The 25,770-nt window shown below is 45.1% G+C and overlaps 1 protein-coding gene across 1 annotated transcript in view; it reads right to left on the bottom strand.

Moving 5' to 3' along the window:
• FAM124A (family with sequence similarity 124 member A) overlaps positions 1–25,770 on the bottom strand; it is a 64,355-nt gene that overhangs the window by 33,209 nt on the left and 5,376 nt on the right. The window contains exons 2-3 of the mRNA XM_077158115.1: positions 23,727–23,758; positions 3,715–4,448 (exon numbers count right to left, since the gene is read on the bottom strand). Coding sequence (XP_077014230.1) covers positions 3,715–4,448; positions 23,727–23,758 — 766 coding nt within the window. The remainder of the gene's footprint in view (positions 1–3,714; positions 4,449–23,726; positions 23,759–25,770) is intronic.

The following is a 25,770-nucleotide window of genomic DNA, read 5'->3' as shown; positions in this document are numbered from 1 at the left end:
GAGATGTGGAAAGAGTCATAAAACATAATCTTTGACTCCAGAAAACTGCAGCTCAGCATCATGCTAGCAACTCCCCAGCTCTAGCCTCACCTTTCTCCCACCAAGAGTCATGCTGAGAAAGAAGTGAGTTCTAAGAGGACAGCTTTTTTCCCTGTCTTCTCAGACCTTAGTAAAAGGTTGAGTGGTCCCAAGATTTAAAAAAAAAAAAAAAAGTCTCAGCTTCTCCCCTCCAGAGGTATTAAAATAGGAAGAGGAGCTTCCTGATATATGGAATGTTACATCAACAGGGAGGGATTAGGAAGTTAAATGCAATCTATATTTTAAGGAAGCAACTAAGATTTCGTCAATATATAACTCCAGCTCAACCAAACAAAAGCATCTTTTTTGTGTGCATAAATCTACTGTAAAATTAAAAAGTATATGATAAACAATGATTCTAACACATGTTCCCTTATTGCCTTTTTTTCATCATCACAATTGATTTTTGAACATTTTCATTACTCCTCCCAAAAATAAACATAAGAATAGAAGTAAAAAAGAACACCTAAAACATCCCATTCCTCACCTCCCTCTATTATTTATTTACTTTTTGCCTTTTTTTTTCTTACTCATGTCCATACACTGGATAAGGGACTATCAGTCATAAGGTTTTCTCAGTCACACAGCCACACCTTAAAAACTCTATAGTTATTGAAACATCTTCAAGAATCAAGGCTATTGGATTACAGTGCAACAGTTTTAGGTATTTCCTTCTAGCTACTCCAATACCCCCAAAACTGAAAAGGGATATCTGCATAAGAACAACTTCCAGAACGACCTCTCAACCACTGAAACTTTATTCTGTTTCATTTCTCTTCCCCCTTTTGGTCAAGAAGGCTTTCTCAATCCCATGATGCCAGGGCTAGGTTCGTCCCCGGGTGTCATGTCCCACGTTGCAGGGAGATTTACACCTCTGGGAGTCATGTCCCATGTAGGGGGGAGGGCAGTGAATTCACCTGTGGAGTTGGCTTAGCAAGAGAGACGACATGTGAGCAACAAAAGAGGTTCTCTAGGGGTAACTCTTAGGCATAATCATAAGTAGGCTTAACTTCTCCTTTGCAGGAATAAGTTTTATGAGGGCAAGCCCCAAGATCGAGGGCCTGGCCCATCAAATTGGCAGTCCCCAGTGCTTGTGAGAATATCAGGTCTTCCCCAGGTGGGGGAAGTTTAAATTTTCACCTTCCCCCTGCCCTCTCCCCCTTGCCCTGTCCTTCAAGAGGATTTTGCAAATACTTTTTAATCTTTTACCCAGATTATTCTGGAATGTATCAGGGCATCACACCAACCTGTACAAACCCACAAGATCTCACTACCTATTCAAGGTTCTAAGAAGTTACCGTGTTTGAATAAGCTGACTATACAAGTTAAATTAGATAACATGCTACTGAAAATATAAATTTTGCACTAAATAAACATCTCTTTGTTTGGTCTGACACAGAAGTGGAAGTTTTAAAATATTAGTTAGTATTATCCTTCACCTTTTAGTCTAGTTTACCTTAGTCCTACCCAGATCAGCATCATTCATATTTCTAACTGAAGTCTGATCACTTTTGCAGTGTTTTTAACAGTTGCCGTACGGGGTACAAAAGCATCAATCTCAAAGATTATAGCTGAAAACAGGACTTAGGAAAAATATACTGTTAAGGAGAATATGGACAAAAAGGCACTCTTTCAACTGTGTCCCTGCCCCATGACTTAAAAATCTTAATTTTGCCAAAGATGGAAAATATAAGCTGTTCACTTTTAAAACTAACTTAAAAAAATAATAATAACTTAACAAGATGGGCAGGTGCATGTGTCTGTGTCACACCAGTGCAGAAGGCTGCTCTCTGCAGTGATGCCCTAATAACAAACTGTTCAAATGGTCATCTTCAAGAATTATGGGGGGCCATTTGTCATTTTCTCCCACGTTAATTTAACTCCTCCACATATTGCTACTTTGAATACAGGCCTGCATTCCCAAGTTTCAAGATATTAATCTTTTACTTATTTCACGCTTCAGTGTGTTAATGTCAAAAACCTGCTCCTGTACAGATTTTATAACCATTTACACATGTGGATTCTTCTTGGCCATCGTCTTTCAGAGTGCTTTGAGCACAGCCCCAATCCAAGCATGCACACTTTGTTCTTCATTTACATTATTATAAGGACTGAGAGAAAAAAGCCCCCTGGTTACTTCAGAAAAAAGGGACGCGCTCTCTTCAGAAAAAATAACATTACTTTAGGTTTTTCGGTATAAGCAAAATACTTGGCATTAAGTTTTACTTGATGCAACTGTATTATATTTTGCATGAAGAACTGACAGTCTTGAAACACAGAAGAACATTTTTCTCACATTTCAAATGAGATAAAAGAACAAATGCTAGTGTTCGGTTGGCCAAATAACAAGCAATATTACTTAGTTCTGTGTCTGTATAGTTCAAAGGGAAACCTGAACGTTACCTAGTTCCTATAAATAGTAAATATCTCAAGGTGACCTTTTTGACTTTGAGTATCATGAGTCTGGCTGCATGCTTTAACTCATTACCTGACATCTGCCAAATTTGCTTTCATTTCACCGTACAAGGATTATCGTCTTGATGTTTAATGCCCAAACCAACACAAACTATGAAACTTTACTCATGATTCAAGAAATCACAATCAGCACCTCTAAACTTAATGTCTCCCAGTTCGCTGTCAACTTTCTCTTTTCAGGTAGCCAACTGCGAAAAACTGAGAAGTCAGGGCAATTGTTTTCAGAAAAAAATGAAAATAATAAAAATGTCCTATACATCTGGAACCAATTTACCAGGTAATTCAAGCAACCTGGGTTTGGAAAGCATTTCTCAGGTAGGGCCAGGTATAGGACATTCTTAAATCTATAAGCTGAGTTTTGAATTCTGGAGTATAATTCATTATGTCTACAAAGTTTGAGACAACAGTTGGAAGATTGGAAGGAGAAAGGGGTCAGGACATTGAGCCAAGACATTTAACAGTGGAAGAAAAGGACAGTGGACTGTGTCCATTTCATTACAATATTTTTTTTCACTTACCTTTTCCCAAAGCTCAATGGAACCAGATGCTCCAAGCTATCATTTAGCCCTCAAGTGTTCATGAGGAGGTCATCTATGAAGTGAGCCCAGAATTTTAACAACTTGCTGCTTGGCAGCTGCTGAAACGCAGGTAGAGGCAGGGGAGGCACCAGAAGGAAGAAGAGAGCCATTGCCTTCTCTGTTGAATGCCAATATATTTTACAATTTTCAAAGAGATGGGTTTTCCTGAAGTTACTTGATGGGAATGAAGACTACTTTGCTAAAAACTCAGTAAGCATGAGGCAGTAGATTCAGGAATCTTTCATAAACAAGTTCTCCAGATTATACACCCAACTGGACTCAGGAGCTGGGGTGCCTTTAGTGGATGCTCAAATGGCAGGTGAGAAGGAGGCACCTGGGAGAACTGGCAGGTGCTTACCTGACGTACAATGTGAAAGAAGCCCGTAGAAAAAGCCCTGCTGGTTTCCTCTGGTTTGGACAACCTATGGACAACTTGAGTCGATATAGGAGCCAGCCAGGGGTCCTCTCTCTTTTCTTCTAAACCCATCCCTCTGTAACAGGGTTTCTGACAGAGCCAACCCACATTGCTCCCCAGACAGACAGACAGACAGACAGACAGACAGACAGACGTCCAAAGAGCTACCTGAAGAAGGATATTGTTTCCATCGTGGTCCTCCGTCTGCCACCGGCCCTCGCTGATGGGGCTGCAGGGGTTGGGTAGGAGAGGCACCAGCTCCCCGATGTCCTTGACGCGAAACTCCAGCACGCCGGAGTCGGTGGGGACCGGGGCCTGGCCGCCCGGCAGTCTTTTCAGAGAGAACTGGATGTCCACGTCCAGATTGGAGAAAATGGGGAAAATGCAGAAGTCCGCTTTCCTGCGGCTGGGGCTCCGCTTGAGAATCAGCTCGTAGAACTGGAGGAGGTCAGCGTAGTTCTCGTGGCGGCAGTAGACCATGAAGCGCACGATCTCTTTGCCACAGTGCACGGGCCGGATGGCCCACAGTGGGGTCCCCGGCGCCAGCGCGAAGAAGTCCTGGCTGCAGGGCAGGTAGGGGAGGAGGCGGCCCTGCACGCGCTCCGTGTGGTGGTGGCGCCAGGGCGGCCGCTGCAACCTGCCGTGCAGCTGCAGGATCCGCTCCTCCCCATACTCCTCCTGCAGAAACAGGACCACCGCCAGGGCCGGCTGCGCAGCCTTGGGGAGCCTCTTCCGACGCCGCGATGCCCCCCGCTCGGACACTCGGAACAGCTGCAGGTCTGGGTGGATCCACGCCAAGACTTGGTCGATGGCCGCCTGTAGGTGCTGGGCTTCTCCTGGATCTGCGATGATGTGGATGCTAACTAGGAAAGGGTCCTGCGCCTCTTCCACAGAGAGCTCGCCTGGGACCACAGAAAAAGACAAAAAAAATAAAAAAAGGTATTTCTTTAAGGCATCCGACGGCGACATAAACAGCCTCTGCAGAAAGACGGGCTAAATACGAACCTACACTGGCTCCACTATCGCTTGGATTTGGGGTCTGATTTTCTGATCTCACCCTCGCTGTTCATTTGTTATAGCGATTCCAGCGGCTCCCAAGCAACCAGAGACTAAAGAACTATTGCTACAAATGGTTCCCAAGCTGAATATCTCTGTTCTGTATTTCATCAGGCTGAGTGTACTTTCCGCCAGACAACAGAAAGTAAAAGCTCCACCATTTGGAAGTGGCACACACATGTGTGTGCAGATGCTGTAGCCCCAAGGGTGCACCACTGGATATTTCCTGAAGTAGCATCAATGCCTGACCCCCATGAGCATGCCCTGACCCCCTGAACTCCTCTGGTTATTTTATTGCATGAGCTTATTTTACTCATTCAGCAAACACTATAGATCCTTCCGAAATGCCAGCATGGCTGGTGCTGCCTTACAGGTAATAACATGTGCTTGCCTGCAGGGAGCTTACTCCAGCTGACAGCTCAAAACCTGGCTGTGGGGCCTTCTGCAAACAGTGTCTACATGTAGAGTGGGCTGGTGGCAATCACCTTCCCACTGGACTGACAGGAGGGAACTAGCATAACATCCCTGCCACTGGAGCTCACCTCTCCTTGGCTCTGGCAGAACCCAGGGACATGGGATTCCAAGTCTCAATTTGACTGTTTAGCCCGGCCACACTGGCATATTCCTAGTTCAGATAACTATACCTGATAAAGGCCTGCTCTTTTAAAAGATGGATCGGTGTGCATTTATATAAGTTTTATGATGAATCTTAGGGGCATCAAGAGATCTTTAGGATGATTGTGATGGGGGTGGGATGGGCTGTGCTTTTGCACCCATGCCCCATAAGGCCCATGACCAGTTTTGCGTAGGAAATGTGATGTGCCTGTAGGAATCACAACCTCAATTAGCTCATGGGAGGAAAGGCAATTTTTAAATTGTGGGTAAACAAGGCATTCCAAATGGGCTTCTGTGCACATTTCAACATGTGCACCTGCAAGTAACATGGGTTTAACTTGGTTGGATCAAAACTGCCTGAATTTAATTCCTTTTGTTGCTGTTGTCTCTCTCATTCATTCACATGTTTCTTGAGCAATCAATATGTACCAGACACTGGGCATCCAGGGAACCTGGCACACCCCACGCACTCTGGGAGTCCATAAACTCAGACAAGAACAGTGCCCTTTAGAGTTGTGCAGTGCAAAACCTCAGGGAAAAATCTAAAACCCAATAACCATAGATGAAAACTTCATCATCTAATTGGGGAATACAGACATACAAAATTAAACTTCAATCTGATACATGCCTATATGAAATACAGTGGAGTTGTATCTTACGTGGGACATAGATTCCAAAGTCCCCTTGAGGTCAAATGACATATAGGAAACACACTGTTGAAATTCTCTTGAATTTCCAATAACGTGCTGCCTGGCAACAAGACAACACAGCCAGATAGCTGCTTCTTCGGTTGAATGCCAGCTGAAATAACTGCCTTATTACAGGGCCATGCTATGAAAGAACAGTCGTGTATCTTTAAACAATAGATCCCCACTCGTCAGGCCAAGACTTTACTCTACCAGAAGCTTTAAGGGGCTCAAGAGGATTTTGGAACCAAAAGGAAAACTGAGTCTGAATTGAGTCTGAGTTCTTCCCTGGTCACTCAGAAGCATGGTGGGGAGAATTACTTCAACAGTCTTCCCACTCTCTTTCTCTCTCCCCGGCTGAACATATATTTCTGAATCTGAATATGTTAAATAAGAGGACAATGCAATTCCAATTTACTACCCCTTTCTCCCTAGGGCTTCTGAGAAGGCTCTCTGGAGGAGGCAGTATGTGAAATGGATCTTGAAGGATAATCAACATCTGACTCATAAATAATCTAAAATGTGGGAGAAATCACTGCAGAAAAAGGGAAAACTTTATGGAGGCACAGAACTCTGCAGGAAAACAAGCACATTAGGAAGGGGGTGGCAAATAATTTCTGAAACATGGTAACAGATGCGGCTGGAAAAACAGCCTGGAACAAAGACATACAGGGCATCAGCTCAGTTTGGTAGGTAACCAGGGATGACAGGTTTTACTAAAGAGATGATAGAATCAAGTTGGGGGAAGGTTAGACTATAGACATGGAAAGGAATTAGAAGAGTTTGGACAAGAGCTAATGGGTAGTGTAGGAGATTTATTACTGGCTAGCTCTTCATCCATCTTGCATTACAGCCCTCTGCCATGGGACCTGAACAATTCCTCCTGATGAGTGGGTGGAATGTAATTCCACACCTCTTGACTTTGGTTTAGAATATGCCCTTTACTTTGGCCAACAGGAAAAGAGAGAAGGCACCTGTGTTTCTGCTTGACTTCTTGTGCTTCTGACATTTCCATGTGCAACAACATACACAGGCTAGCCCACTGGTCCCAGAAAGAGAAGCAGAGCCACCCCAGTTGAGCCCGGCCTATACTAAGCCAGCTTTCAGCCACCCAAACACACATGAATGAACAAGAATCACCCCCACCAAGCCTGGTCAAGATTAGCTGACCCAAGACACATAGGTAATAAGAGCTGACTGTTGTTTTAAGCTACTGAGTGTGGGGATGGCTGTTACACAGCAGCACTTACAATGGACAGAGTCAGCGGGTATAGAGAAGAGGCACAGACTCACAGGTTATTTGGGAGGCATATAAGACAGGCCTTGGGGACCACCTGTGTGGGGAGTGGAAAGCAAGAAAAGTAGAAGAGGAGTGTACCTTGATGCTTCCAGCTTGAGCAACTCTTGATGTTTAGCTGAGCTAGGAAGTAGAGAAAGAAGGGCAGGTTTGTGGGGGAAGAGAAGGAGTTCCACTTTGGCCTTGCTGGAATGAGATGCTGGAATGACTTCCAGGGGAGTATATCCTGTTGGACCTAGGTATTGCTGAGGTGATGGGTTGGATTTAAGGATGGACCTGTTATCTTTCGACCATGTCCGTGACTTCATGCAGTTATCTGATAGGTCTGTGCTCCCATGCTGGTATGAATCAGTGAAAATTCACCAGGATGGCTTAAAAACAATTTGAATTCATGGATTTTCTTTCCTTGCTCTTTCTGCTTGCCTGGTTCTTTCTGTTTCACTGAACATCAGTGCCACTGCCAACATAAGTGCAGGTGAAACAGAAGCAGTGAAAATGCAAACCAATTAAAATTTCTACCAGTTGGTAACTCTTGCAAAGGCTGGAGAAGATACCACAGTAACCTAACATGGGTAATTTGGTTTTCCTTGGTGCCTCAATCTCCTCAGTGGAGATATGCAACTCTGCAAAAATTAATCAATGCTCAATATAAACAGAAAAGGGCAGAGAGTGAAACATTTGGGGAAGGAGAGATTTACTTGAGGAAATTACAGGTGGTTTCTGTGAGGGGAAGAAAGGAGACACAAAGTAGAAACAGCATTTGCGAAAAGAAGTTGCTGGAGCAGCCAGGCCGGTCCTGTCTGTACCTGTGGCCTGTGCTCAGCTATATATGTTGGATGACCCTGTTTGCTAACAAACCTATGATATTCACTGGGTCCTTGGCACCAAGCACTTTTTTGGTGCTTTATGGGGATGGACTCACTTCACCCTAGAAGGGTGAAACCGTCCCCCTGTTTAAGAGCTGGAAGCTGAGGTGCAGGAACTTGCCATGGTCACACAGCGAGCACACCTGTGTGCTTACGGGCAGGCGGCTGCTCTGGCTGTGTGCTCTGGGTGGACAGCCGCTCCTAGGTCTTGCTAAGAAGTGCACTTGGCAGAATGGGTAGCTGCCGCTCACATCCATGTCTGGCCACGCTGCAACCCCCTGTCCATCTCTACAGCTTTTCCGCCTCGTTCCGACTGCCTGTCTTCCTGACCAACATTTGTGCTTTGGCCACCCATTTCCAGCTCTTTCCTCTGGACCTGAGTTGCTGAGGAAGCAGAAACCAGAAACTGTCTCTCTGTTGGCACAGGCCTGGGTCTTTGCATCAGAGCACAGACCTCGAGGGCAACTCAAACAGGCCCACACTGCAGGCAGGTACAATGGTGGAGAGTACCAGAGCAACACAGAGGAAGCCGCGTCTGGACGTACTGAGAGGTCTGAGTCTCCAGTGCTGGAATAGCACTGCCAGGGTGCTTAGCTTTACGCCCCCTCTATGAGTTGTGCAGAGGTTTCCCACAGAGCAGCGGCAAAGGCCAGGCTGAGTCCTGCATGGGTGAGCGAATGTTTCCAGTTCTGCAGAAGGGCAGGGCACCAGGCCCCGGAGCAGAGGGGTGGGGCCGAGAGGCATTCCCCCAGTACCTCCCAGCTCGGGGTGCAGCCTGGAACAAGCAACGGGGAAGACCAAGCCAGGACGTGACCTCCAGTGTCCCTTGGTGCTTCAAGAAGTGGGGCGATGTGCATGGTTGAAATCCTGCCCCTCAGAGAGCTAATGGGAGCGGGCGGTAGCATTAGTGTGCTTGGCCGTTGCTAGAATGTGCCAGCAACAAGTGACCCCAAAGCAAACAGGCCTCAAGAACCAGACAATGTGGCCCCAAGACCTCATCAGGTGCTGGGGTTACACACACATCAGGGAAGTGCCGCCTATTGTGAGCTAGAGGGAACCAAGTATTTGAGGGGAAAGAGAGAAAATGTGAATAATTAATTGTCACGAAAAGCCTCTGTGCCTCCCTGGAGAAGCAGAGGCGCTGTGGCCGCGTTCTGTGCGCTGACTTTATCATATCTGTTACACGGCTCTCGAGGCCCTCACAGACCACCTGTTTGGGGAAGACAAAACACAGACCCAAAGTGAGCTGGGCGACAGGGCAGGCCTCCCAGGGTTGGTTCGGTGGTATTTGTTCACAAAATATTCCCAAGGCTTTCAAATGAGTTTGTGCCTCCCAGAAGGAGAAGGAATCTCTTTCTCACGCGACTGGATACACCTAGATTTCCCTGTGATAAACTTAACACAAAAACGACTTTCCACAAAGCCTGGCACTGATTCAGGCCTTCTATGAGACAGAAAATGTACTATTTACCTGGGTATTTGTTCCGTTTGTCCCACTATTTCACCTTCCTGTAGATCCCCCCCCCCCCCCTTTTTTTTGGTCTCATAATTTAACAGAATAAAAAGTTAATAAGTTCTTGCCAGGCACAGTCCTAAAAGCTTGACATAGTCTATCTCATTTAAAACACCACCACAGAAGACAAAGGTAATCCCCATTTTGCAGGTGAAATGGAAACTGATGTGCCGAAGGCCCTTCGGCGAGAGGAGAGCAGGAATGGAGGGTGAGCTCCGAATCCTGTGCTCCTCAACACGCTCTCACCTCCCACCACCCTCAGTTCCTCCCACTGGTGGCCTGCCCTGAGCCTCAGCCTGCGTGTCAGGGGCTCTGGGACAGCTGCGTCACTCCTCTGGCCAGCTGGGACAGGAGGCTCTGCCGTGGGCCGACTGACCATTACCCCAGGGCCATCTATGGCCACCCCCGTGATGGGATGGGCATGCTGGCCTTGAGTGTGTTGGAGGAGAGAGGAGGGGACTGAGGTCCTTCTGCCTGCTGGATGTCCACTATCTTGCGGACGCTGACTGACAACTGTCAGAGGTGAACTCCTGATGGGCCATCTCAGCCCTGTCCGAGCCTGGGCTCCTTACCGCCAACCCCTGCAACTTGGGGCATCACGTCAGCCTTGACGACACTGACTCCAACAGTCTGGTGCCTGTCAGACCTGCCCTCTGCACTGGCACACTGATGAACCCCCCCAAACACCTGCTCCCCCATAGCAGGTGTGTCCAGTTGAAGGTCCAGGTCCCTTATCCCAGAGGGGGTCATTTCTGGCCATGACTAAGGCGATGACAAGCTCAGACACCCCTCTCTAGAATTTCTGAGTAGCAATAAATCTCTTATCATTTTACCCACAACGTGTCACGGATAATTTGCGACTGAGCTGCAATATAAACATCTATTATGTGCCAGGGACGGTAGGAGCCAACAGTGAATGAAACAAAGTCTCTGCCTTCATGAAGTGTATAACCCAGAGGGGGAGAGAGACAGCATGCAAACATGCAAACAGATGACAGAAGATGACGTCAGGTCACTGAGCGCTGTGGACACTTCACCGGACGAACACATGTTCCCTGTGTGTTTAACAAGAGGTTTCCAAGGCAGCAGCTGTCACCGCTGCCCATTAACAGAATAAACTGCTGCGCGCCACTCCAGCGCCTTGAGCCTGCCTGCACTTCAGGGAGGCTAATGGAATTGGGACAAGAGCACCCCCAGCTGCTGCAGGCTGCTTGGTGTAAGGGGAACTGGTCCTGGAGCTTGGCTGGAGACCCTCTAACCTCACAGACAGGAGGCCAAATAAACTCCTTATTTGCATTTCTAAAACCCCACTCTGTGGAATGGAACAGCTCAGCAGCTTGGATACTTGGTCTGCCAACCAGACGTATTACACGATTGAGCGGCAGAAAAACCAGTTGAGATGGAGGATTACGTTTGCAGCAGAGACACGCGTGGGTCACAGGCTGGCACTGTGAATAAAGAACAGGTCAGGAAGCAGAGGGGAAAAGAGGATCCAGATGATGGAACACAAAATCCACCGTGCTTGAAGGGTCCGAGAGGGCCCCCCTCCCCCATGTCTTCCCAGAATGGCTGAAATGAATGTTCTCAGAAAGGGGTTTCCAAATTCCTTCCCGGGAGACTATTCATCCGGAATGTAATGAATAACCTGCTTAATCTCTTTATTCAGTTGTTTTAAGGCCAGTTCCACGAACTACTGAACGACTGAAAAAAAATTATAAACAATTCCCTTACCCCTGTCAATCCTTAAGATAAACTCAGACTTGCTCAATTCTTGGTAATTTTATAATTTCGACAAGACCTTGGGTTGGCCTGCAACTTTGGGCTGTCAGAAATTTCAGGGTCCATTCCAGTCTAAGCCCCAAACTAAGGTCAAAATTAGGATGCAGAGATGGAAATCCTGAGAATCTGGTGGCAGTGAGGTGACATACAGGATTCAACATATATGTGTGTCCAAACTGCGTTCATTGCAGCCCCCAGCCTGAATTTGCAGAACTTTCGTGTAAATGAAGAATCGAACATGGGCTGACGTGGTTAAGCCCAAACCTGTAGTTTTTGCAGAGGAGAGCAATTAGGGATCTTTGTGAGCCTTATGCACTCTCGAGCTTTGGTAAAAAAAAAAAAAAGTCTGACTTAGCGGAAACGATTGTAATTTTACTAGTCACTCAATTTCCATCATCTGTTGCCAAAGCAGTGTCAGAGAGCTGGGTGCCTGATGTATGTTCAGGAGCTCGTTCTGAGAGCAGGACACTGTGAAGCCAGAAATAATGAAGTAAGGCAGATAGATAATTTAGATACTCTGCATTCTTTCCACTTGGAAATAACGACATCCATTTTATTTTAAATGTACTTCCAAGCTTCATGCAGGTCCATCGTTCTGAAATACACCCTTCCAGGTAGGAAGAGGAGGGGAAACAAAAGCTAGGAACTAACCACAGAATAACAACCCAGACACTTTAAGTTCCTACCTGGCTTGACACACATTCTGGGAGAGGATGAAGTGTTTGATAAGTAATTAGCCTGAGAAGGTACGGATGCAGCGAGAAGTGCTTAAAGATATTGAGCATTATTATAAGCACTTATCACTGCAGTGATCTTTAAGGTTTATTGGAAGGTAACAGCCTGGCGGCTCACCCATGTGCAATGCTTAATAATGTACCAAGATCCCTTTTGCATTCAGAATGTTCCAAATGACAGCATTTTACACAGAATCCTTTCTTCTACTCAGTAATTTCAATTCTCTCTCTAAACCACGTTACGTGACTGTCATTTTCATCAGTAACAAAGTCTCCCTGACACAGTCAGGGTCCCAGTATTGTGTAGATAATGGAAACAAGGCAACAGGGCTTGGAAACAACAGGATCAGAATTCATATTTATTCTGTTTTAAGAAATAAAATAAATCCACCGAAACAAGACGTTCGCCAAAACCTCTCATAAACCTTTCAGGTTGGCACTAGAACCATCCATGTGATGCCTCACAATTATATTTATTACCATTTGCTTTTAAGAGGAGATTTATTCTGGCAATATGCTCAAGAAATCAGATGCACCATGATTGCTTTGTACAACTGCTCTGGGAAGAGACATCACGTATGTGCTTATAAAATACATCCTGAACACTGTAGTAGAAAAATCAATGAAGAAATCTGGCGTTGGCTCTGTTCATGTTCAAACTAGCACTGTAGGAAATGGAACCAGTTGACCCAAATTTCTTTAGCCTAAAATTCAGTGAACTATTCAAATGCTTTGTCAATGTCACCAGTATACTGACATGTCTCTACTCCTCGTTCCCAAGTCTCCTTAGAAAATACGCAATCTATAGCCCATTTAAGGAGCAAACTTAGTGAATGGGATTGGAAAATGAAGGATGGGTGAGACATTCGGTCTCATCCCCTCATTCTACAGATGGAGCCAGCGGTCAGGAGACTTGCTCAAGTCAATTAATTAGTCAATGGCAGATCGAGAAAGAGAAGGGGCATCTCTCAACTCCCAATTCAGGGCTCCTCCCTTCACACTTCCTTCTCAGCCAGGCTCTCCTACAGGAGATGCTAATCTAAGTGAGAATGCAAGACACTCACGCGTGAGAACTGCAATAAAAATACAAAATGGGATATGATTCTGAACAGAGCGTAGGATAAAATTCAGGAGATGAAGATCAAAGTTTCTCTGTCCCGTAATTTTCTTCATTGCCTTGTGGCCCTTTACTTGGGGAGTCTGAGGTCCCTTGCTTCAGGGAGGGTGGAGACAGTTATTTGTTTTAACTTGTAAGAGAGGAAACAGTCTTGAAGGCTGTAGGGGGCTAGTTTGAATCTGTGGAAGACCCCAGAAAAGCCATATCTTTTAATCCTCATTCAACATTACTAGCTGGGAGCTTTTTGATTGTTCCCATGGAAATGTGATGCACCCAACTGCGGGCATTAACTTCTTTTTTTTTACATGGGCAGGTACCGGGAATCAAACCTGGGTCCTTGAGCATGGCAGGCAAGCATTCTTACCTGCTGAGCCACCGTGGCCCGCCCTCTGGGCATTAACTTTTGATTAGAGGGAGATGTGACTCCACCCGTTTCAGATGGGACTCAGTTAGTTTACTGGAAACCTATAAAAGAAGTCACATTTTGGAGAGGATCCCTTTTCAGAGAGCCATGAAAATGACAAAAACCAAAGCCCATGCAGCAGACCTTTAGAGACGCAAAAGGAAAATGCCCCTGGCGGAGCTTCGTGAAACAAGAAGCCTGGGGAGAAAGCTAGCAGACGTCACCATGTTCGCCATGTGCCCTTCCAGTTGAGAGAGAAACTCTGAAGGTCATTGGCCTTCTTGAACCAAGGTATCTTTCCCTGGATGCCTTAGATTGGACATTTCAATAGACTTGCTTTAATTGGGATATTTTCACAGCCTTAGAACATGTAAACTTGTAGCTTAATAAATTCCCCCTTTTAAAAGCCACTCTGTTTCTGGTATATCGCAGAATACCAGGATATTCTGGTAATATTCTAGTAATGGTATGGCAGCTAGCAAACTAGAACAGAGGCCAAGGCTCCCTATTCCAGAAGCTGAGTTTTTGGTGACAGAAAGGACTTCCCGAGCCAAGAAAGGCCAAAAATCTGGAACAGAGCATTTATATCACAAATTGCAGAGAACATGTGATGCTTTAAGAGGGGACTTTTCAGCCTGAAAGAGATCAAGTTTGGGATTCTGGTGGGAGGAAGGAGACTGGAAGGAACCTAACCAAAGTATACATGCCAGAAGGTTCTGAGAATGGACCATGGTCCCGAGGTCTGCCAGGCTGGGCGGAGCAGGGGTGGGGAGACCCCAGGAGACAAGACCTGTACTTCAGTTTTTAGGGGTGACGGGGACAGCTCAAGTGTAGGTAGGCTCAATTCTAGAGAAATACAGGAGTTTTACACTTATATCTGAGTTTGTGAAATCTATACTCACTATAACAAGAGGTTCTTACTGGAGTTTCTCAGTTGATAGCATAAAGTGTTATAACTCAACTGAGGATATCCCCTACAGCATGCCAGGTTCTGAGTCCGGGTTATGTTCCCCAAACATTTTAGCCTCATTATGTTCAGGCCTGAGGCTGTGAAACATTAAATATGGAATCACAGAGGAAGGGCAAATCTCCCCCATAAAAGACACAGGCAAGACTGCCCACAACTCTTCTTGTTAAAAGAAGGAAGACTCTGTCTTCCCAGCACAGGATGGGCAGCACAGCTTCACCACCTTTTTGTGCCAGTAAGAATATCAGAAGATGTCAGGGTGAGATAAAAATAAAAGTGGGGAGAGAGCAGATGGAACGCTCCTTCCCTTCCCTATCTGGTGTGTTGTATAAAATAGATGCTTAATAAAGGTAGAGGGAGAAAGAAGGTTTACGGGGGTGGGGGGGCAGGATGGCCGACAATATCCTCTTCGCTTTTCACGTCAACTCTGAGTATTGTCACCTTTTGAGGATATGACCTGGGTTTTTTTGCACAACATTCTCCAAGCACTTCCAACTTGTTATACCATCAGAGGTTAAAGGCAGCAGAGCTGGTGATGAATAAAGATAGAAACCGCCTCTGGAGTGGGAGACACTTTTCATAAAGCCTTGTGCAGTGTAGTGACAGCCTTGGTGACAGGTGCCTGATTGGAGGGGACTGTAATCACTGACACGCTTTTCATGAGAAAAAGAGAAAAGGGCCTCTAAAACCTGAGATTCTCCCTGCTTGTAACCCACTCTTCAGAGCAATGATGCTCACTGTTCGTTTATGTGTGTGTGTGTATATATATTTAAATTTATAAAGAGAGATAAATGAATATACAAAATATATAAATATCTAAATAGATATAAATATAATACAGATATAAAAATAGAGAGATTTAAAGGGGATATATATATATATATATTCCTTTTTTGGGACATCAAATCACAATTTCGATGAGAACTTGGCCCTCTCACCCACCCCATGGGACAGTGAACTGGTATCTTGGGAAAACAACCTTGCACTAGGAGTCAGGCTCTTTTTACATTGTTGAGCCCAGCAATCCCATCTGTAGGGATTTATTCTAAGGAAATAATGAAGAAGGTGCACAAAGACCAAAGATTTGGTACAAGGATATATTTGGAGATACTGTTTATTACAGTGAAAAAGTGTGTGTAATGTACAGGTCCAGCAATAGGGTACAGGTGAATGAAGTTTGGTACAAGAAACCAAGTGGAATGCTGCAAAACTTTCCACGTATTACAGAAGTATGTTCACTGATGTCTAATGTTGTTCAGAACACATTTAGTGAGAAAAATCGGACCATAAAGCAAACTGCGATGCCAGATTTTGTAATACTATGTATTTATAGATGCTCAGAAAATAATATTTATGTGTTCAAATATTCAGAAATAGTCTCGCTTCTAAGTTCAGAGTGCCCAGAAATAACATATATATAAAGATGCACATTAAACAAAAAAACCTATAAAGGCATACACCAAATTATAAATTGTGGTTGTTTCTGGATGGGACAATTCTGATTTCTTCTTTTTGTTTATGTATATTTTCTGCTCTTTCTAAAATGCCTGTGCAGTATTTGAGTAATATTTGATCTAAAAGCACCAAGCATATCAGGGGCACAGGGGTCCTTCTATTCAACCCCTCCCCAGAATCTGGAGAACCCAATGGCCACATGCCCCTGGATTTTACTCCAGCCTCTCAAGGAAAATGTAGAGAAGGGAAAGCTCAAGGCACGTTTTTATTTCCTATCCTAGATATAAATGACACCCTCCGCATAGTTGAATTCATACCATTACAACTTATCTTGGGAGCCAGGAAGACTAGATCATATTTTTTGCTGAAACGGATGCCAGGGCAGTCAGGCAGCAGAGGGTTTTCTGTGTGGTATCTTGTCTTCACCCTCTGATTTCCTGACGCCTGTCCTGCTTATTGCTTTTTACTTATCACCTGTCCAATAACAATATTGTCTAGCATTCTGGGATCCCGTTCAGAGGATTCTCATTACACGGGCCTACGCCATCACGTTAACAGTCTAAATGGCGCTCACGCTTTCAGCTTCGGCGGTTTAATTCATCTCAGAGGTTGCATTTGCTACTCCGATGATCCTATCCATAAGGTGGCCACCTGCTTCTCCAACAAAGAAAAAGAGAAACCACACCCACGAAAACAACCCTCCCCCAAACCAACATCAAAAACACATCGAGCTTGCCTCGTAAGGGACAGATTCCACGTTCTAAAATAAGCCACCCTCGGTGGAAAAATGCTTTTTTTTTCTCCTTTTAAATTACCAGGGAATTAATTCAGATAGTTATCAAGCAAATTATTTTCTCATCCAGATATTAAGCTGATCCTCGGGCGTACAGGTTACACCATTAAAAACTGAGAATGTAAAAGTAAGGCGTTTGGATAAACCACAAGGCCCCAGGATGATGGTAGGGAGTTGGGCGGGTTCAGCACCCATCCCACTTCCAGTGCACACAGCTCCCCCGACTCAGGAGGGTCTGGGGCGGGGACTGGGAGTCTGCATTTCTAACACAGTCCCAGGCTGTGCTGATGCTGTGGCCCCTGGATAACACACTTTGACTGCAGTTTCCAGTTTACTGACTCCACGTGCTTTGCAAGGCCAAGAAGACCTTGTCTGGGCATATGGGGTACAGCGATCCCCCCAGCTGAAAGTCGTGGCTCTAAGGCGGTGGACCCTCCACCCAAGTGGCTGCAAGACCCCAATACACCCAGGCCTGCCCCCCCTGCACCACCCCCTCCTTCATTTTAGTGTCGCCAATAAGCTCTGCGCTATGTAGCTCCATCCAGCCCTGCTACGGAGCCCCAAGGATGCAAGTCCCCCACCTCTGAAGCCAGATTCCCACAGAGAACCTCAGTCCACCATGCGTGGTGTGCTGGCTTGAAAGGATTATGTGCCCTAGAAAAGCCATGCCTGAATCCTGATCCATCTTATGGAGGCAACCATTTCCGTCTTTCGTTTTTTTTTTCAGGGGCACAGTCTGGGATGCAACCATTTCTTTTAATCCCTATTCAGCACCACTCTAGGTTGGAAATGTGATTAGGTTATCTCCACGGAGATGTGACTTGCCCAATTGTGGGTATTAACCTTTGATTAGAGGGAGACGTGACTCCACCCATTCCAGGTGGATCGTGATGAGCTTACTGGAATCCTTTAAAAGAAGAAGCATTTGGGAGAGAGCAAGAGAGCCATGAGAGTCCAGGCAGCCAGAGACCTTCGGAGATGAAGGAGAATGCCCTCAGCGGAGCTTCATGGAACAAGAAGCCTGGAGAGAAAGCTAGCAGACGTCGCCATGTTCCTTTCCAGTTGAAAAAGAAACCTGAACTTCATTGGCCTTCCTGAACCAAGGTACCTTCCCTTAGATGCCTTAGACTGGACATTTCTATAGACTTGTTTTAATTGGGACATTTCACAGCCTTAGAACTACAAACTTGAAACTTAATAAATTCCCCTTTTTAAAAGCCATTCTGCTTCTGGCAGCTTGCAAGCCAGAACACCCAGCTGGCTCTGCAGCTGGCCACACAGGTGGTGAGTGTCCTCAAGGGGCAGGGGTGGCCACAGACACCCCCGTGTAGATCCCGGTCTGGGGCTACAGCACGTGACTCTAGCTGTGCAGCAGCTCACCCCGAACCTCATCCAAGAATCGCTCTGCATGCGAAATAAGGAGGATGTTGCCACAACATAATAAAAACGGAAATAGCTCTTATTTGGGGTTCAGTTGCTGGAAGATGCACGCTGGAGTGCTCCCAGCACCGCAGATTGGCTTGGGAGAAATTCACGACCCTGTAACTTCCCTCCATGTGGAAACAGGCAAACCATTTCCTCAACGCTTGAACTTGTTTTATGTCAGCTGGTGGGCTTACAACTGTTTATCAAACCAACCATCAGAATCACTGGCAAGCCCTTTGGAAATGGAAGGAGTCGGAAAGGAATGAAAGCATGATTGACCTCAATGGTGAAACCTACATTTTCTTTTTGGGGCTGTCCCTAAAAGAATGTATTATTGCCCACAATCTGGTCTAAAAGGCTGTACTCTATGCATTAATTTAGAGAAAAAATGATTTTCTTTTAATGCTGCTACTGCAGTGGGGCTGTGGAGCTGGGGATGGAGTGTGTGGGCTTTTTAATCTTTTTGCAAACCTGTGTACCTTGCCAACTCCATGCTGATCATAAAATTAAGCAGGTTCAAGGGCTAAATTGTTCATCAAGAGGTTGAACAGATCTGAATTTTGTCTAGATCTCATGGAATTAAAGACTCCGAAGGAATATTTGTTCTGAGAATCATAAGTGGGGGATGAAAGGAAAATTCTGAAACTGACAAATGGATCAAAGCTGATTTGGCAACTGTAGCCTCTTCTAAAATACTGCTCTTCTTTTTTGGCGATATGTGATCAGATCTGGCTCTAAAATAAGTACAATCTGCCAAGAAGCAACACCTCCACTAATAAAAATAGCTAGAAAAATAATAAAGATTTCATTAACCCACGCCTGAATTTTGCTTTTTGGATATTGAGCTACAGATCGTTTGTCTTCAAATATCCCCCAGCAGGGGCGAGCTTTCTATAGTCTCAAGTCGTATCTTTTTAATGTGTCACTTTAAAAACTCTTACATTTTTTTATTAATTACATCACAATGAGCTCATCTTTTCTTCCAAAATGCTGAGGGTTGGCAAAGATGCTGCCAAAGCCAAAATCCAAACATATGCTCCAGTGTCCTGAAATTGCCAGGAAATGGTGACACTACTGAGAAACCGAAGGGAGGAGCTGGCATCCATGCGGAGAGGACACCTGCAAGGAAAGGTCACCTCAGGGCAGGAGGAGGTGACTGCTCAAAGCTGCCAGGCAGAACTGCCAAGGCCCTCCGTGAAGCCCATGGGTGGCTTCGCCCTGCAGTTAACCAAGGTGCCTCGACTTCCCTATGGAAACAAACCTGTGATGCTCCGACCCTCTTGCCTTGAGAACGTCCGGGGGCTCGAGGTGACACTCGGGACCAGTCAGGGCCCCTTTCAGGACAGTTCACAGGCCTGGTGGCCCCAAGAAGGGCGAGGGGACAGGATGCCTCTGGACCCACCTGCCCATGGGAGCTCCGTGCCAGCAGGGCATGGGAAGCTGCAGGCCCTGGGATCACAGAGCAGGAAGCAGGGAAAAGAAAGCTAGGGTAAATACAGAGGCAGGCAGGACTCTACGGCAAGGACGGGCTGCAAGACAGATTCTGTGACCACCCCCCCCCCCCACCTGCCCATCACGTCTGCCTTTTCCACACAACGTGGTCTCTGCAACCGGGCTCAAGACATAAGCAGACATGAGTTTTGTAGCCCTTTCTTCCAAACGTTCACAGACAAAGAGAGAATTCCCCAGCAGACGTCCCCAGGGACTGAAGGGTGCCCGCTGCATCCCTTTCACGAATCTTTTGCTGTTTGTATTTTGAAAAATTCAAAGGTGCACAAAAATGTAAGGCACACCTGCCATCACTGGTGGTTTGTAAGGTGCAAGGCAAAGAGTCGAGGATTCTACTAGTGTGCTGAGAAGGGAGAGTTTTAGGGCAGAAATTAGGAGGGCAATTAGAGGAGGCTCCTGGGGACGTCTCAGAGAGAGCTAGCTAATTACAAGGATTATTCCGACTGGTATTACTCATGGGCTAAGACCCTTGAGAAAGGCTGCGCTGCCCTAAAAATAATATTTTTGAGCTCCCAGCCTCTTCTAAGAGTAATTCTCCAAGTACGATGATTATTTTTATTTGCATGGAATTATCTACTCATGCATGATAAGATTTTCATTAGCATTACATGGCACAACTGATTGCCCCCACCCCCAGTGGCATAATTACTGTTTTTCATTTATATAGTTTATAAATTTCCCCTCCTTTTAAAACTTAAATCACTTAAGAATGCAAACTGTACCTGGTGCCTTGATGATCTTCTAACCTGATTTCTTAGAAAACAATCTAAATTTCTGAGCGTATAAATTCAGTTCATCTTCCTTAGGAAGTAGTGTGACTTTTGAGAGCTTCTGACGGCTAGCAGTATAGCTTTTCAGAAAACATAATGGAAAAGCCTGGCAAATGGAGCCACTGCAACTGGAAAAAAATTCACCCAAACAAAACAAAATCTTCTCTTAAAGACGCCGCCTTGACCACTCTCCTGCACAGCCGGACAGCAGTCAGGGGACACGGCTGGCTGGCGGAAGTGTGATTCTATGACCCGTGAGGTCCAGGGAAAGCAAGATGCCCCCCAAATCTTAACGCCCTTCCTTCCCCCATGCCTTGTTCATTTCTTTGAAGGGAGAAGCTGCTGCCTCTCTCCTCATGCCCATTCTACAGAGGAGGAAACTGAGGCCCTCAAGAGCACCTGGCCAATTCAGGGTGGAACCAGGATGAACAAGAGCACTGACTCCTACACCACTGTACCTTCCCTTTCCCTTGCTGATGGGCTCCTTTTCTCCCATCACCATGAGGAGGTGCTGAAGAAGCAGCCCCCCAAACTCCGAGGAGAAAGACCACAGCTAAATGGAGTTTGTATTCACTCCACTTCACTGGAGGAAGCTCTCATGGCATTCATTCCCAGAGCTGACAAATGCCAACTGCGGGCAGACGTCACCTCTAACCTCGAGGAAGCATTTCCGCGCCTAGGAACACAGGAACAAGCGGGTAGAGGAGGGCTACATGAATGCCAAATAAGAACCACTCTCAGACAGAGACAAGTCCATTTTCTAACAGTGAATGGTTAGCATCGGCACTCAGATCCCACCCAGCCATGCAGCCGAGAGGCACTGAGCCATGTCGGCAGAGTGACAACAAGATGCCGGGCCACTCCCAGGTCCGACACGTGGGACCTGCGAAGATGCTGCTGTTCTCCAGCCCTCCAGACCCTGCTGGGCACACAGAGGCTGTCCAGGCCGAGGACACTGTGGCAGGGCGGGGCACCTATAACTGGGTCATTCAGGATACAATATAAATGTATTAGCCTTCTCTCTACCCAGGCATCTGGGTGGGATTATTTAGTTGGTGGGAAAATGTTAGTTTTACTATCTACTTAGAATACAACTTTTTTCTTATTAGCAGCACTGTCAGTTTTAAAGGCTTAAAGATATAAGATTCTAGACTTAAACATTTTTTTTTCTAGAAAGGCTCCACTTTGTTATCTTCTGCCATATGGGATTTATGCTTCTGGCTGGGAGGAAAGGCAGGTGAGGCAATGTCCTGGGGGCAGAGTCAACCAGGTGCTCACCTGTGTCCATTCTCCCTGCATCCTTATCACTACAACCCTGATTGCATTGATGGTGGCGATATCCGATGAAAACCTGACATTTCCCAGACTCTCTTTGAGACAGGGATAAACATGTGAACAAAACCTGGCCAATAGGGATGAGATAAATTACCAGTTAGAGGCTCTGGGAAAATATCTTTAAAAGGGGGGATGATTTAGCTGGCAGGTACCTTTTCGTCCTTCCTTTTCCTTCTTCCTGCTTGGAACAAAGATGAGATGGCAGTAGTGGAGGCAGCCATGTTGTAATTCTGAGGCAACAGTAAGGATGGAAGCCAAAAGCTGAGAATGGCGTGGCATTTTGCACTGCCGCCTCTGGACAATTTTTTTAAATGTTAGAGGAAAACAAAGCCTTACTTGTTTAAAGCATCGTCTTCCCATGTTATCTGTAGCCAAATACCTTTCCTAACTGACATGTCTACATCTACTCACTCACCAAGAGGTCACTCGAGAGTCAGGCAATACAAAGCAAAAAGGAAGAGTAATAACAGGACATGGATCCCAGGTGCACTAAAAGAAACTGCAATTAAAACAATGGAAAGGAAACACATCCCAAACCAAATTACTGGTTTCACCTACTAGAGAGTTGCTTTGTTGTGACCCAAAGGACTGATCTGAGAGCTACAAATTGAGCAAAGGCTTTGGGCAAGTATTTCATAAAACACATTCTTAAGGAAATGTAGCCTCTGGGCAAAACTGAGTGGGATGAGGTTGGCTGCCTGGAGAGAGAGAGTCCAAGAGAGCTCTCTGTGATTTTAGGAATGACAAAGCTCTAGGGAATGAGTACAAATCACAGCGGCATCATTCTCATTATTAACTAATGGTCCTTAATAACTAAGGGGCAATGTTCAGTCTCTAGTCGGCTGAAATGATCAGAAATTGCTGACGGCAGTTACACTAATAACTAAATATAATTTGACACTGAATTGCAATTCCAGATATATGGCTTTCTGCACAGTCTCTTATTGCAGTGGAAAACTAAGCCACAACATCAATAACTAGAATAATCCAATTAAATGTCTCTCCATTTGGGAACTATTTAGAATGGCGAGATTAACGGGATAGTGAGATAGGGCAAAACAATTTCATATTTACTGATTAAAAAAATCAGGACTTTTATTTGACAATTATCTTTGGTTATTATAAAAGAAGTGCTCAATCAAACTGAAGGAATTTGGTCAATTACTCAGTGACCTAAATTACTGTAAATTCTTCCTACATATGGAGCATAATTTCCTATGAATAGACTTGCGTATCATCTACTACAAGTAAGCACAATTTTATATTCAATGCCTTTAAAAACATATTCCTAATCTGTTTTTCAATATATTAAATGATCACCTATAAGCCAAGGATTACAAATAAAAAAAGATGAATTGATAAACATGTCTATATTCTATCAAAGAGATGCTGGCTAACTTCCCTAATTATAACCTACTTCAGTACTGCTGGTAACGTATGATGCTGGACTCTCTTGCAGATGGAAGCTCTCCCTCCATTTGGGGAAGGGAACGATAGTTGCCTTCAGATGCAGAAATAACACATGAATTAGGGGCCACCCCGCAGACCACAGAACATGCTCTGGGCGCTACGTTAGCAGAATGCCTGCAGGTAGCAGGTATTTGACAAATGTTTGTTGAATGAATGCATGACCTTGGATCTTTGGGACAAGCATTCTAGAGGGATCCATGCTGATGAAGGCTGGGTAAACGGTAGCATTTCTAGTACTGAAATCAAGGTGCTGCCAGATTCCTAAAGAAAGGGCCTCCACTTGCAGAGTTAGGACATGCTCTGCTCTTTGGCAAGGACAACTTTGGTGACGCGTTTCCAATCCGAGCACACACTAAGTAAACGGCTGTAGGGCATCTGAGAGATACTTACTGCTGGTGGATGACATGTGGCTGTAGTCGGACCTGGAACACAAAACCTCAGTATTAGTCGGATTATGCACTATTTTTCTTCATCCCTCTGATTTATTCTACCCAGAATTTTAAACAATCGGTGGGAAGTAGCATTTAACTGGTAAAGAAGTGTCACACATTGAAAACTGTAGAGCTGAGGTTTGTTACATCTGCATTTAAAAGCAAAACTTTAAAGACACTTTAAAAATCAGCTCTTCGTATGGACTACGTGAAACCCCCCAGATGAGATTCTGGACGTTCTGAACCATCCAAAATTGCAGGTGATTTTTTTTTTGACATTAAAATATTTTTATTGACAAATCTTCACACATATACAGTCCATACATGGTGTACAATCAATGGCTCATAATATCATTACATAGTTGTGTATTCATCACCATGATCATTTTTAGAGCATTTGCATCACTCTAGGAAGAGAGAAAAAAAAAAGAAACCTCATACATCCATACTCCTTACCCTCCCTCTCATTGGCCACCAGTATTTCCATCTACCCAATTCATTTTACCCCTTATCACTCCTGTTATTTATTTATTTTTTAATCCACATGTTTTTACTCATCTGACCATACCCTGGATATAAGGAACATCAGACACAAGGTTTTCACTATCACACAGTCACACTGTAAAAGCCATATCATTATACAATCATCTCCAAGAAACATGGCTACTGGAACACAGCTCTACAGTTTCAGGTATTTCCCTCCAGCCACTCTAATACACCTTAAACTAAAAGGGGATATCTATATAATGCATAAGAATAACCTCTAGGATAACCTTTTGACTCTGTTTGAAATCTCTCAGCCACTGAAAGTTTGTCTCATTCCTTCTCTCTTCCCCTTTTGGTCAAGAAAGCTTTCTCATTCTCATGATGCTGGGTCCCAACGAATTCCAGGAGTCCTGTCCCACGCTGCCAGGGAGATTTACACCCCTGGGAGTCATGTCCCACATAAGGGGCAGGGCAATGAGTTCACCTGCTGAGCTGACTTAGAGAGATAGGCCACATCTGAGCAACAAAAGAGGTTCTCTGGGGTGACTCTTAGGCCTAATTTTAAGTAGTCTTAGCCTCTCCTTTGCAGGAATAAGCTTCATAGGGGCGAACCCCAAGATCGAGGGCTTGGCCTATTGATTTGGCTGTCCCTACTGCTTGTGAGAATATCAGAAATTCTCCAAATGGGAACGCTGAATATTTCTTCCTTTCTCTGCTGGTGATTTTTTGAAGGAATATTTGGTTTTTTATAGAGGGAGGGGCTAAGTTTTCAACTGATTTTCAAAGGGGTTCATAATTCCCTAAAAGGCTGACCCACTGAAAATGGACAGTCTTCAAATGCTCACAGCACACTGCCAGGAAGTGTTTCTATATTGAGGGGGGTGGGGGACGGGCTGGTGGAGCTCAGGTGTGGAGGCTCCCACGTGGGTAGCAGCTGACCATCAGGACACATGAAGGCTCCTGATGTTTGGACGGATCTCATTTCCATTGCAGAAGATACCCAGCTGGGTATTTGGGTATAACAGGATGGGAGCCAGGAGAGGGAAGGGAAAAGCAGGGTTGGGGCCAGGGTGAAACTTCGCATTTCAGTATTCAAAATCATCTGCTGGCATTCTGCCTCCGTGAGAATGGGGATTGGGTCAAGGGCCTGCCCTGCATAAGCTCAGCTTAAGTGTCCGGCCTCCTTGCACAGCGAAGACTTTCCTCTATGGACATGTCTTTGCTGTAGAGATACTGGTTTTCTCCCTCTAAAGTCATTCTCAGTAGGAAATTAATCTCTGAGGCACATAGGGATTTCTTCTGCCAGGGTGGTAGTTAGGAGACATTGTTATGCAAATAAACTCATGAATTATGTTCAATTTTATAGAGAGACACTCCTTTCATTTATTTGGTCTCATGTTGCCTTTTCCAATCATCCCATGCTCACTACATTGCGCAAAAGTCTTCCTCTCACCACATTTAAAAAATACACGCCAACCTTTTTTAAAAACCCTAAAAAGCATGCCTCTTCCTAGTTA

Source organism: Tamandua tetradactyla, chromosome 4 (genome assembly GCF_023851605.1).
Source record: "Tamandua tetradactyla isolate mTamTet1 chromosome 4, mTamTet1.pri, whole genome shotgun sequence".
In the NCBI taxonomy this organism is placed as follows: Eukaryota; Metazoa; Chordata; class Mammalia; order Pilosa; family Myrmecophagidae; genus Tamandua; species Tamandua tetradactyla.
The sequence above is the reverse complement of the archived record's forward strand: the minus strand, read 5'-3'. Positions and strand labels throughout refer to the sequence as shown.